This window comes from Puma concolor, chromosome A3 (genome assembly GCF_028749965.1).
Source record: "Puma concolor isolate L17-30 chromosome A3, mPumCon1.1.hap2, whole genome shotgun sequence".
In the NCBI taxonomy this organism is placed as follows: Eukaryota; Metazoa; Chordata; class Mammalia; order Carnivora; family Felidae; genus Puma; species Puma concolor.
This window is the reverse complement of record NC_141669.1, coordinates 89,764,170-89,778,269: the sequence shown is the minus strand read 5'-3', so window position 1 is coordinate 89,778,269 and position 14,100 is coordinate 89,764,170. Positions and strand designations below refer to the sequence as shown.

Sequence of the window (14,100 nt, the reverse complement as noted above, 5' to 3'; positions counted from 1 at the left end):
GCTTTTCACCTGGATGAAGTTATCTGAGACCTGGATCACCACCTCGCATAGAGCAATCCCTTCCATATGGACATGTAAGCTGCCCACACCAACCCAGAAGCCACCCGATTCCCCAGTTTCCTCTGGGCAGGGAGCATTTGAAGTCCCCTTGGCCCCCAGGACCACCCACAGAGGGCCTGGCTGTCAGGGCTATTTTAGGGGTTGTTCAGTTTGTAAAAAACCTCAGATAGACAGCTCAGAGTTATATAAGAAAAGGTTTCTAAGCCCATGAGGTTGTTACAACAAATAAGGCATTAGGTGGGAAACTGGTACACCAGGGGCCAGACTATAGGCACTGGGTGGTTAAATCTGATTCACTGATTAGCTTGGAGACACAGAGAAAATGCTACAATTAATATCAACCACACTTCACGGACAGGCTATTAACCCCATGTACAGTGCATATGCCTTTTGCTGGAACAATAAACAAAATTCTATGTCCCACAACATTTAAAATAAAACAGAAATTTTTTAATTTGCAAGAAATTGCTGAAATTTGTGGAAAATGGAAGAACGTCAGTATGGAAAAGGACCTTGAACAGAATAGTGGTTCACAAGGAACAAACTGAAATAGGCAGCAGTGGCTGATGCCGGGACAGAGCATCATGCATCACGCACATTGGCTCCGGGCCCTTAGAGAGGACACTGTACTGGAAGGGCAGCAGTGGGGAGGCCTGGCCCGGCTTTAAATGGAAAGCCTTCCTCCGGCCTGTACTCTTTTTTTTTTTTTTTTTTTTAATTTTTTTTTCAACGTTTATTTATTTTTGGGACAGAGAGAGACAGAGCATGAACGGGGGAGGGGCAGAGAGAGAGGGAGACACAGAATCGGAAACAGGCTCCAGGCTCTGAGCCATCAGCCCAGAGCCTGACGCGGGACTCGAACTCCCGGACCGCGAGATCATGACCTGGCTGAAGTCGGACGCCCAACTGACTGCGCCACCCAGGAGCCCCCGGCCTGTACTCTTTACCTCTGCCTTGTCATCTGAGTTTTAACATTGTATGGGTCACTACCTCTGGTCAATAAAGTACTCTGTTTCTTCGGAGCCACCGTATTTGAAACAAACAGCTTCCATCAGCCCATGAATGCACATCACATACATCCAACACAGATGGTGCTGCCCCTGCTGCCTAGCCCCTCATCAGCTCCAGGGTCACGTGTCCAGGAAGGGGCCCGATGTCTCTGGTGAAGGGCTCCGTACAAAACTGAAGAGTTTCAATCCACTGTCAAACAGCCTACTGATATCTGAAGTTGTGTCCCCCCTGGTAAGGTCCGACCACAGGGGTACAAGTCCTCCTCAGAATCCAAGCTCTGTCACCTCATTCGAGATGTTAACCCCAGGAAAACTGCTTCACAGAGCATATGCCAAAGCTTAATTTATCAGACGGCAACTCCAGATAAATTTCCAAATCTATAAGAACCATAAAATACAAAATGCAGCCACAGAAGGCACAAGGCCACTGCTTCTCAGCAAAAGAAGAGCTGTCTCTTCTTTGGAAGCATCTACCTTTCATTCTGCACATCTGTAGACTACAAACTTGGTCCATACAATCACTGCTAGTGACAAAATTAACCCACAGGCATCATGAAGTTAGTAAATAAAGAGAGTCTCACTAGTTATCTGTTTTAAGGTGATGTGACTTAGCAAAGGCTGTGTGCCTGTGCCATTCTTGATGCCCTGCACACTTCATCTTGCACAAACACATCTGGCTTTAGTTACCTTTTGCCACTCTTGGGAAGGGGAAATAGGTGTGGTTTTTCAGTTATGCAGAATTCAAAGTACAATTATAAAGAGTTAAGGAATTCAATGGTTTATCCATAAACAGTAAATATTTCTTAGAAATTTCTCAACCATTAGGGATAAGGTGATGCTGCAGTCTTGGGGGTTTATCCATCTAAGAAGGCACAGTAGCAGTTGGTGCCAAGGTTCCTGTGCTGTTTTGAAAATGAGCTTGGTGTTCCATTTGCCGGTGAGATGAAAGCAAATTCTGTGCAACTTTCTGACCATCAATACAGTTTTTTACCCCAAGTATTACTGTAGTGCCTGGTACATAATAGGTGCTCAAAAAAGTGTTCAGTAATGGGGGAGAGAATGCACATTCTCCTATTTCTTGAACTACTGTGACAGCCTTGCCACGAACCCCCAGTGCTGCTGGAGGCCTCCTTCCATCTGAGCACTGTTGAGAACAAGCTCTGGGCTCCAAAACAGTTACATCTGCTCCTGGTGCCAGTGTGTTCTTAAAATCTCTCACCACTTCTATTGACCTGAATTCCTGTAGCAAATCCTAATTCATTTAAACTCATATAAATTCACATGAGCATTACGCACACATTCCATTAAGCAGAAATGCAAATATCATAATATCTTCCTGTTTGCAGATAACCATCGTATCGGTTAACAACGTAAACATGTGTGCCAGAGGAGCGAAACAACCCACCAAAGCAACTCCTCTCAGATGCTCTTTCAGGTCTCCCAAAGGGCAACTGCATCTCTAAATACCCATAAGCCATCAAGGGCCCAAAAAGGCAGCCATCTGTGAGCAGAATCCAAATTGTGCTACTACTTTATATGCTTTTTTATTCTAAGTTCCACTCAGTGGGAAAAGGGAGCCCCACATGGTAGCATGCTAGCACAATGTTTAAACCATTCACCATTGCCAACACCTTCAGCTTGACACCTTATTCTTTTAAGGTTAATTAGAATTCCAATAGGATACCCATTGAGCATGCATTTCTAATTCATCAAATACGAAGATCTTCCGAGCAAGGCAAATCTGATAAAAACTGACCTTGGCCTCTGAAGACTGGTGCTATAGAGAGCATTTCCCCCTAACTAAATCTTGCCGATGTTTTCTTTCAAAAAGGTACCTCTAAAAAGAGCGTGTTAACTGCAAAAAATCAAGATTAAATACAGATTGAACTGAAATACACACTTGAAACAAGTGCATAATTGAGACCCGATTTCGTCATGCTCCGGCAAGCAAGCAGGCTCTCAACAGCCAGAACGAAGGAACAATTGGATATAATTCTGCTCAGCTCAACCGCACCGAGCAGCCTAATTCCAGGCAGTTGTAGACAAGCTATTGTGTCCTACAGATTAAGGAGGTGTGCTCAGTTTTCAGGAGAGCCTGCCAACCAGCTATATCTGCAACTGGGTGGGATTATTCTCCCCTGCCACCTTTCCTAAAACAGATTATAGTTTGGGTTTTTTCTTATTTTCACTTTCATGAAGCTTGTAAGGATCAGGAACACTGCCTATGATAACAAAGATAAAACTTAGAAGCAATTTAAAAGGTGAAACAAACAGATTCAAGCACTTGGCTTAGACGCCCACCAATGCTCAACAATCCAGTCACGGTGACAGGCCAACTTTGAATCTGAAGGCATAGCATCATATCAGACAGACACACACACACACACACACACACACACACACACACACACACTTAGGATACCATATAAAAAGAATCTATTAGCAGGAAGTGGGCCTTGTGAAGTGTGCCTCATTGGTGATACATAATTTTAAGGTTTTTGTATCAGTAGCAGGCACTGAAATGACAGCCAATTATGTGTGCTAGGCACTGCAGGCACATCATCTTATTTATCTGATAAAGCAGACAGGATCTTCTCACTAATAAGAAGGCTCAGAAAAGCTAAACCTTTGCCCAGAGGCACATGGTGAGTAGGTGAGGAACGCAGGATAAATCCACTGTGCCAGGGCTCCCCACCCCTGTGCTCTACCCCTGTCCTTCTTCCTCATAGGACTCCACGAAGCCCAGGGATCTGCCCTGTCTGCAGCCACATGCACAGGGAATGCAGTGGGCCTCAGTCCCAGGAGGAGAAGCTGATCCTGTGTGCCATGCTCCTGGCTGAGCTGTGGCTGGCCCAGGCACCAGCCCGGGATGCAATGCTGGAAGTGTGTGAGAGTGGTCTAGAGCAAACATAAGGGGAAGAAACCCTCCTTTATGTTATTAAGTCTTGTTGTGAGGATATGATGCCTGAGGCCACTGCAACTATCTTGAGACCCAGTTTGCAGAGAGGGGAAAGTGCTGGGATGGGACCAACATGGCGGCAGAGCAGAAGGATGGATGATTCTGCATCCCTAAGGAGAGAACGGAGCCACCCAGATGGCCATTACAAACCACTCAGATTCCAGATTTACTGTTTATGTCATTTACATAGGGCTGTCTGTGATGTTCTGATATGATGTTCTTTCCTCAGGACCACACACCACTCTGCACAGTTCCTGTTAACTGCCCATAAGACCCAGAGCCTGGGTCTATAAGATGACAGCCTCAAACTGGAACAGCATTTGCAGCCAGGCAGCAGATGGATCTAAGAAGTAAGTGCTACTTAAGTTTGAGACCATGGTCTCTAATTAACTGGGTCTGTTACAGAGCCAGAGGACTCCTCTAACCATGAAGCGGTTAGCCCGTCAGTCCAAAGCTCACCTTTCTAGTATGCTCCCATTCACTGTGTGTCTCTGAGCAAGGAAATCTTGACACTTCTGCTTCCCCATCTCTGTAACTGGCTACCTCGCTGAGCTCTAGTACAGAATAGGTGAGATGCACTTCAATCGCCTGACTCAACCCCAGGAATGCACAGACACTCAGTGAACGCCTGGCACTAAGCAGGTACTCAATGAATGGTAACTTTAGAATATTCACTAACTGGCCACAAACTGAAACACAACACTGCTGTAAGTCTCAGGGGTGCTGTTTCCACACCCAGCGGCCTGCTGAAAACAGGCCCGAAAAGGACTTCACTGTGACTCATCTGTCATGTCTCCAAAGGCTGGTGTCTGCACTTGTCACCACGGGGACCACAAGTCAACCACTTGTCTGCTGTCCTGTGAGCTGTCTGGCTTTTTTGTGAGGGCCTCCAGGCACTGGGACTTTTCCTCTGGAATCCTTATTACTTCCAAGACCAAACAACAAAGCCCAATGATACAGCCGAGCAGAACAGAAAGGAATGGAGCCTGAGAACGTATCCTGAATCCAACACTTCCTGGCTCTCTGACTTGGCCATTTTGCCCATGTATCAATCCCTCTTGATTAATTATGCCACCCACCACACCTCACAGGATCATGGAGAACTTTCTATAAATGACATATGCCAAAGTGCCCAGCACATGGTAGGCACTCAGTAATTGTTCAAATAGAAAATCTCAAGCATAAGCTGCCCAAATGCTAACGACTAAAGAACACGCTGACTTGCTTCCAGATACCACAGACACTCTCTGAATTGGCCTCCAGAGAGCTGACCAGCTGGACTGGTTAACTCCCCATCTCCTCCATAGGACGGCCAAAGACACCCAACTCCTTGGAAGGCTCAGCTTGGCCCCCTGCTGGTCCAGGCCCTCACTCTTGCCCAGGGAGGTTTGTGCTTACCTGGAATTCATGGTCTTGAGTCCTAACCATGTTTATGCAAGCGTACTGATAACAAAATGTTATACAAACAAAAGACGTTTTGCACAAAGGAAGTCACTGTTTGGAAAAACACAGTGACTCAGAAACACTCACCAAAGACGGACCACTTTAAAATCGTCAAATTGGGCGTAAACAAAACCATACAACATTAAGTGGGAATTACTTAAAATCTAGAAGGTGCTCCACTCAGAATTCTTAGAAAGTCTCTTTGTTCTCCATTTGAAAATAACAGAAAGTAAACTGTGGCTATGGTTTAAGTCATCTCAGAACTCAAAGACAAGTCCTTAGCCCTGCATCCAAAAAAATGATGAACACATATGTTTTTAAAATAAAATGTTTAATAGATATCACTTGTATGATTCTCCAGTTTATTAGGCTTTTCCCACTACAGGGTCTCAGTCACACTGGCTGAGAGATACAGAATTCCAATTTAAACATATCCTGAAGTACTTCAAGATATACAATACAGACAAATCAGCTCCTAACGCCTATGTTTTATATCATCAAAAGCATTACCCAAATTTTCTACAGTTCTCTAATTTGTGAAAATGCTCTTCCTCTTCACCTTCATAGAGCTGTGGATCAATACTGATCCAGTGCCCTCAGGACCTCCTGAGAGCAGAGGGCAGACTGGTTTCTAATCCCTTCACGTCAGCTCTGTAAAAAGAGCCCATTCTCAGGGCACCTGGGTGGCTCAGTCGGTTAAGCAACTGACTCTTGATTTCTGTTCAAGTCATGATCTCATAGTCATGAGATCAAGCCCCACAGTAGAGCCCTACAACAAGCCCCACATCAGGTTCCGCCCACTGGGCATGGAGCATGCTTAAGATCCTCTCTCTCTCCCTCTCCTCTCCCTTTCCCTTCCCCCCATCAAAAAAAAAAAAAAAAGAGAGAAGGGGGAGCCCATTCTGGTCTGGTTCACCTGGAATGGTGATTGGCACAGTATAGGTCCACAGTAAATTCTGTGTGTGCCCAAATATAAGGCAAGGGGGTCCCCCCAAAAAGAAATCACTCAAAAAATTGGAATTGTCTCACATTTGGGTTCTTATGAAAGCACATTAAAAAGTACTCTTTAAATTACTCAATTTGGAACTGCAAAACCCTTTTAGGAAAACACGTTTCCCTGAAACACCTGAATGAATGCTAACTGGGGGTATTACAGGGGTCACCTCACACAACTGTAAATACAAAGCAGAAACAAGTTAGGCCAAGAAACAAGTTAGGCCAAAGAAACCGTGAGTCCTAACCTTAGGCAGCGGGTACTTGTAACCTGTTATAAAATGTCCAGGGGTAGCATAACTACCTGATTCCTAAATGCTTCATCTCAAATGGCTCAGGTGTAAGCAGAGCGAGGAGGTTCTGCTAACCAGGCTAGAGGATTCCAAGTGACCCTACTGATAACCAAAACCCGGACAAAAAAGATGCAGGTGAAGACTGTGGAAAATTGTTTCATGAACTCCAAGGAGAACCAAACAAGAATCAATCCGGTTTATACGTGATGTATTCTCAACGTCTAACTGTATGTAAATACACAATTTAAGCAGACATTTGTTTATCTGTATATCTACAATGTTTACATATCCCAGTTGGCCCAAAAGGTTTGAGGAGCTTCTCACTAGGAAACTTGGAGACTTTTATTTACAGTCAGCCTGCTACTACTATGGTCTTTGCTGAATAATAACCTAAGTGTCCATCTCTTAAGCAACATCCAGCATTTAGCCTTGCTATGAGGAGTCAAAGTAATTCCAATAGACAGTAAAGTACCAAAAGCCTACTTGCAAGTAATTTTTAGCTGAAGTCTTTGCCTGCCAAATGCATAGGGTTGTTTAAAGTGAAACAGTATAGGCAGGACTTCTGGCTGCCCAAGAAGACTCCCGTTGACTTAAACATCAGTGGGTAAAAAGCCAGAAGATATTATGATCTCCACCTCCATTCTCTGAAAATGATAAAATATAAGACTGGATTTCATTCAGACTCTTCCTGAAACCCAAACTTAGTCCTTATGACGTGGGCCTGTGAAGGGGTGAGGATTACACTCAGTTAACGCAACAAAAAGAAAGATGCGGTGTTCTAAAGTTTCCTGAAGCTCAGAAAGCCATCATCAGTCTGATTACTACATATTCCTATAAATAAAGCCCACCAAAACCCCCAAAACCCAGCCAACAAAAATTTAACTCCCTGTTACTGTCATTGCTGAAAGTTATAAACTCAACCTCTCTGACAATTTTTTTTAATGCTACAAATGCCACAGAGTTCCAGGAGCTGCCTCTGGCCTTTCAAATGTCAGAAGTTACCTCCTAACCTCCTGATCAAACACAGTTCACATAAAAATGAGTTGGGACGACATCTGTAAATATCGGCCCATCAAAAAATGTCCTAGTGTTTAACTAGAAACATCATTCGAAAAATCATTTAGTTCTCTTAGCAGGAGGAGGGTAACCTGCCCATTCTGCAAATAGACCTTTCAATATAATACCTTAGATGAAAACAGCAAGGACAGGAAGGAAAAGTTTGAAAATGTGGAACAAGCACACTCATAACTATATTTAATCACAATTAAAACCAAAGAAAAACTACTTAACTACTGTCCAGCAGTGATCCCAGGTATAAACATTCCTTGACTATTCTTGAATGCCCATTCTTCCTGATCCATAGGAGAAACACAGTTTGGCAAAGTATGGCATTTACCTCTAAAGCTCAACATCCAAGGGCTTAAATTCCTAACCTCAAAGATGTTGTAGTACTAATTCAGATGGTTAGAATTCTCCTAGTTTCCTGGCATCATACATATTGGAAGAATTATTTCAATGACTTATGAGCCACCAGCTTCTTAAATGGTCAAAAGTAGAGAAATAAGGTTGTGTTTTCTAAAATGAATGATAATTGCAATAGATCAACAATGTGGTTTTTTACCTTTAAATGGTATTTTTCTATATTTAAAGAAAATACAAAACATGAATATCTTGCTTCTCACTTAAACCAGCATCCCATAGCTATCCTCCTGCCTCCATAAAAATAATAGTAGCAGAGCGTGTGAAATGACACCTTCTAAGTAGCTTCTGAAACCAAATCACTGAAGCCCCAAGATAAAATCTTTCACTAAAATAGAAACAGTGAAAAATGCTGTACAATGTAGTCGGAAAAAAGATAAAACCTCAAATAATGTCCCACCTGGGAGTGCAACTGTGCCTAAGAGCCCAAGAGAGGACCAGGGTTTCCCGACAGACCAAGTCCAAGAAGGGCTGGGCCAAACATGTCTTCCATTTCCAGGTTAACTTCCCTCCCATTACCTGAAGTTTGTAACTGATGTTCCTCCAACCCCAGTCACACAATTCTCTCTGTCCAATCCCCCCTTGCCAGACAGGCATGCATGGCCAGAACACAGGAACCACTAAGCACTAACTTTAGGGGCCCGCAGAGGGTGTGCAGAGGGCCAGTCTGGGGGTCCAGGGTAAGAAGACTGTTTCTGGGGAGATGGGAGGGCCCAGCAAAGTTAAAGGCGGGGGGGGGGGGGGGGAGACAGGCCCTGCCAGCAGAGGGACTGGAGGGACTAGAGGTTAGCAGGGGACAGGAAGGTGTGCCCACCCTGGGGGAGGATGAGGTGTCACCACTTATGAACAGGTGGCAAGGTTCCCTAGGACAGCATGCTGTCACAGAGCAAGTGCAGGTGGTGCGAAAAGGGATTCCAAAGAGAGAGGGTGGATGGACCATTGGTGCGGACAAGTGGTCCAGAAGGGAGGGAGAACGACTGGGGAGGGGGGGGTGTCTAAGAGTTGGCAAGTAGGACTTGAAGGGTTACACTCACAGAGTCCCTGGAGGGAAACAAGGTAAAGAAAGAAGAGCAAGGCGAAGGCCACTGTGAAGCCACCTCTGGTGTCCCCTGCCCTTCATCACTGCCCTCTATACTCACGCGGGCCCCTCCCCCCCCCCCCCCCCCCCCACACACTGTGGCGCCACACCACGAAGCAGATACCCACCTTTGCCACGGGCGCACTCCTGCCGGTCGCTAGCTCACGCAGGCTGGCGGTGGCGCTGCCCGCCGCGGCAGAGAGAAACACCGGGGAGCCCGGGGCGCTGCCCGCCGCGCTGCCCCCTCCACCCGCGAGCGCGGAGGCCGCCCCTGAGCCGGGGCCGGGGCGCGCGGGCGGGCTTCCGCCGGGGCTGGCACCAGCGCGGGGCCGCTGGCGAATGCCGTCCAGCAGGCGCACCAGCAGGATGTTGGCGGGCAGCTCGTCCACGCCGCAGCCGACCAGGATGCGGCACTCAGGGCAGCGCAGCTCGTGGCGCGAGCACACGATGCTCTCCAGACAGCGGCGGCAGAAGGTGTGCTGACACGGCAGCACCTTGGCCGTGGTGTCCAGCCGCTCCAGGCACACCGAGCACTCCAGCAGGTCCAGCAGCGACGACTCGTCCATGTCCTCGTCCGCCGCCGCGACCGTGGCCGCCGCCCGCCGCCGCCGCCGCTCACCCGGCCTGTCGTCGTCGCCCTCGCTCTGCGCAGCAGCGGCGGCCGCCTTGGACGCGCACAGCCAGGACGCTCCGAGCAGCATGGGGGAGGCGCCGGCGGCGGCCGCACGCAGCTGCCTAGGTCCCGGGGCCGGAGCGGGGCCCGCCACAGGCAGCGGGCATCAGGATCGCGCCTGGGCGGCCTCCGAGGAACGGGGCTCCGCCAGGACTTCCTTCACCCCGACTGGCGGCCCGAGGCTCCGGCCGCGGCGATGCAAAGTAGCGCACCGACTGGACTGCGCGGCAAAGACCGGAGTTCTGGGCCGCGGGAGCCAACTCCCCTCCAGCCGAGCCCACCCAGTCCTCCGGAACGCGGCGCCCGCGGCTGCGAGCTACACCTGTCCCGCCGCTTGCCCACACCGCCCCGCGCGGGGGGTCCAGGGACACCGCCAGGCACGACACTCAGCGGGCACTGCAATCGGAGTGACCGCCCGCTGCCCCGAGCCCGGCGGCAGGAAGTGCGGGGAGCGGCCGGTCGGGTCCCCTGGGAGGCCTGGGCGCAGCGTGCGCGCTCCCCCGCACAGCTGGTGAGCCGCACCGCCCCCGCGGCGCCTCCATGCGCCCTGGGCCTGCCCGCGAATCCCTGCCCCCAGCGGGTTTCGCCGGACCTTCCTCGTTCCCGGCCGCGAGCACGTGCGCAGGGAGCGCGCAGAGGCCACGGTCAGTGAGGGGCGCAGGAGTGGAGACGCTGCGTCCGCCGGACCTCCCTTAGACTAGGGCGCACGCCAACAACTAGTCCTGTCCCTTAGGGCACGTCTAGGACTCCCAGGAACTCCGAGCGCGCCCTGCTGCGCAGGCTCGGCCCCGTCCCCTCCGGGAGCTCCGAGTCTTCCTTCTGGCTCTCCGCGAACCTCAGAGAGGGAGGTTTCCTCCCGACGCTGCGCGAAGGAAAGTTTGGGCGGTGTTATCCCGACTGCCTTCCTCGCCAGCGCCGGCAAGCAGCTTAGGAACAGAGCCAACACCCAGGCATCCTCTTTGACGACTCCCCGGAGCGCTCCCGGTCTGGTCCCCTTTCCAGGCGGCGCAGAAGTGACAAGCCCGGAGCTGCGGGTGTGGGTGCGGGGACGCCCCGCCAAGCAGCAGAGGAAGGCGCTCGGGTTGGCTGAGGCGCCCCGGGGCGGCTCAGACTCCTCCCGGAGGCAGCCCGCCCTCCCCGGAGTCGCTAGTCCGAGGCTGGCGCCGCTGCCCGCCGGACCCACACCCTCGCGCAGGGCACCCGGCTCCGCGCCGCGCCCACTGCGGCGCAGTCTCGCGAACCCCGCTCCAATTTCTCCTCGGGAGACGCAGAGGAAGGGGAATTCGAGCTCTCCCTCCCGACGCCCCGGCTTCTGGGAGCGTCAGAGCAACGGAAGTACGTACGGAGGACCGGGAGCAGCAGGGAAGTTTGGCGGTGGGTTGGGGTCGACCGGGAAGATTCCCTGCAGTGCGCTGCCCCCTCGTGGCCGCTTTGGGTTCCCAGCGCGCTGTGTCTCCCATCTCTCCCAGGGCCAGCACAAACCATTGGATCCTGAGCTGGAAGCTCTCACATAGCCAGATAGTTCTTGCCGAAGCTAACATCAGAATAGGCGCTGAGGGCTCGCCCATCAGTCAGGCTAACCTGTGGTTTGTGAAATTAAGTGTACCTTTTTTGACTTTTTAGGGAGAATGTAATATTTGTTGAGGCTTAAATGCCAAGAACGAGTCTATGCATTATTTTATTTAATCCTCTAAAGGGCCCTGTGAGATAACTATTTTAATTTCATTTTACATGCGAGGGAGATAAGGTTTATAGTTATGAAACCATTGACGCTGAATTTTGTTAATTTTTGTGTTTCCAGAACTTAATACCTACTAAGATCACATTCCATTGGAATATAAATTCTTGATCAACTACATATTTTTCCATTATAATAGCCCCAGTGCCTGGAACATTTCTTGGTACACAGTGGGTGCTCAATAAATATTTGTGGAATTAATAAAATAAAGGTCTCAGAATCATCACCTAGTGGTGTTTTAAACACCACACATCTTAACATCTCCATTCCGGGTATCCTGAGCTCATACCAGGTCGCCAGTTCCTAGAAACTTTGCGACCTGCTTTGTGGATGTCTCTCAGTGGTGTGGATTTCAGTATGTATTATTCACATGAGCACTGGCAACTTTGTGAGGTGGACAGCATCTCTGAGCACCTGGCTAACAGGAACCTGGGAGCAGACTGCCCAGGAGGCCAGAGGGCAGGTCACAGTGCACAGAACAGCCTTCATGTTTTGACCCTCCCTCAGGAACAACAAAGGGGAATTTTCAAGAGGACCCAGAATGCTTGATTCAAAAGCAGGGGTCGGGGCGCCTGGGTGGCTCAGTCGGTTAAGCGTCCGACTTCAGCTCAGGTCACGATCTTGCAGTCCGTGAGTTCGAGCCCCGCATTGGGCTCTGGGCTGATGCCTCAGAGCCTGGAGCCTGCTTCCGATTCTGTGTCTCCCTCTCTCTCTGCCCCTCCCCCGTTCATGCTCTGTCTCTCTCTGTCTCAAAAATAAATAAACGTTAAGAAAAATTTTAAAAAAACCAAAAGCAGGTGGCATGGACACAGGACACAAGGGGGAACAAGACAGGGAGCCCTCAGACACTAGAAGGGTTTGCAGAGAGCGGGAGCCACCTGTACTCAAATGCCCCAGGTGCATTTGGTAGCAAACAATAGAAATGAAGCCAGGTTTAAATGAGCAGGGTAGACTGAGAATTAGGAGCACCTCACAGGACCCCAGGCTAAGAGCTAGGGCAGCTTACTGCAGAAGTCCCACAGTGTGTCTTGCTCTTCACACTTCTCTATATGATGACATGCTCCTTCCCTCTCTTGTACCAGCTGCCTCCACTTCCCAACCCACAGGATAGGAGACACTGTCAAAGCTCCAGAAGCGTTTCATCCAATGGCTTTAGCCACTCACCAAAAATACTCATCTGATGCTGTCAGGGGCTGGAAGTTTTAAAACCCTACCATCTATCTTGGCCCAAGTGGTCACTTTCTGGACCAATGTGTGCTGGCCACAGGAGCAGGATCATCTAAAACCTGGCAGCACCCTCAGGAGTCACACAGAAGGAAAGGTGAGAATTTCCAGAACAAGTGGCATGCCAGACAGACCACAGACACATGTGCCAGGGGCCCAGAGCCACCCCTCTGTCCTCAGCTTCCCTCTCTATGGAGACCACACAAGAGCAAGCACAGGGCCACTGAGCCCCACCTTTCTCAGACCTCCTCTATTTCCACTCTACCTCTTCAGCTTCTGCCTTAACCAACTCCCACAGCAAACAGGTTGCAATCCCAAATGTACTTAGAGGCTGCACAGGGCATGGAAATTCATGAAGTGGCATGAAGTGGATGAAACGATAGAGCATGGTGGGGTCTGCACCTTGCAAAGTGCATAGCTGCTCCTCGGCTCCAGCCAATCACACATTGCCTCGAGGAAACAAGGGCCTAGTATTGCCAGATATTTCTACTTTTCAAGAGAAGTTGGAAGGCCTGCTTTTTATGGGAGATCTCCTGATGTTCAACTGTTGGCAACAAAATAAGTTCTCAAAGAAATACTATATTAGCCAAACAAAATGAATGCATGGCCAAATTGGCCCATAGGCCACCAGTTTGCAGTTTGTGATTGAAGTAGCCAAGTAAAATGTACTACAGTGTAAAGGAATTTAAGGGTGTGAACTAAATAGTTGAAGTATTACAAATACAGTGTTATATTACTCAGTTAAATGTGCACATGTTCAATAAGGCAATTATATAAGTAAATGATTGAGAAGACCTGGCTTAACAGCCACTCACAGGAAAAGATCTTGGGAATTGAGTCGACCACAAGCATAATATGAGCCAACATGAGTCATCAGTGTAGTATGACCGCCTAGAAAAGTAATGAAATCTTATGATGTATTAATGGAAGTTAAAGGATGGAATATGGAAAGAAATAATCCCATCGTGCCTTGGGCTTGTCAGACCTCATTTGCAGAATTACTTTCAATTCTGGGAACCAAATATTAATGGCAGGTGGTAATTGGATCTAGAGGCCTCACCCATAAATTTAGGATAAAGGAAGAGAAGGTGTCTGTCCAAAGAAGAGAAAGCTCAGAGGAAACAGGATGGGTCACTGTATGTCAGGTTTC

At 48.9% G+C, this 14,100-nt stretch overlaps 1 protein-coding gene across 1 annotated transcript in view; it reads right to left on the bottom strand.

Moving 5' to 3' along the window:
* The window catches only part of SH3RF3 (SH3 domain containing ring finger 3), a 371,189-nt gene extending 359,867 nt beyond the window's left edge, over nucleotides 1-11,322 (bottom strand). Inside the window, exon 1 of the mRNA XM_086701496.1 lies at nucleotides 9,444-11,322. Within this exon, the coding sequence (XP_086557622.1) occupies nucleotides 9,444-10,016 (573 nt within the window). The 5' untranslated portion in view covers nucleotides 10,017-11,322. The remainder of the gene's footprint in view (nucleotides 1-9,443) is intronic.
* Between the last annotated feature and the right edge of the window lie 2,778 nt (nucleotides 11,323-14,100).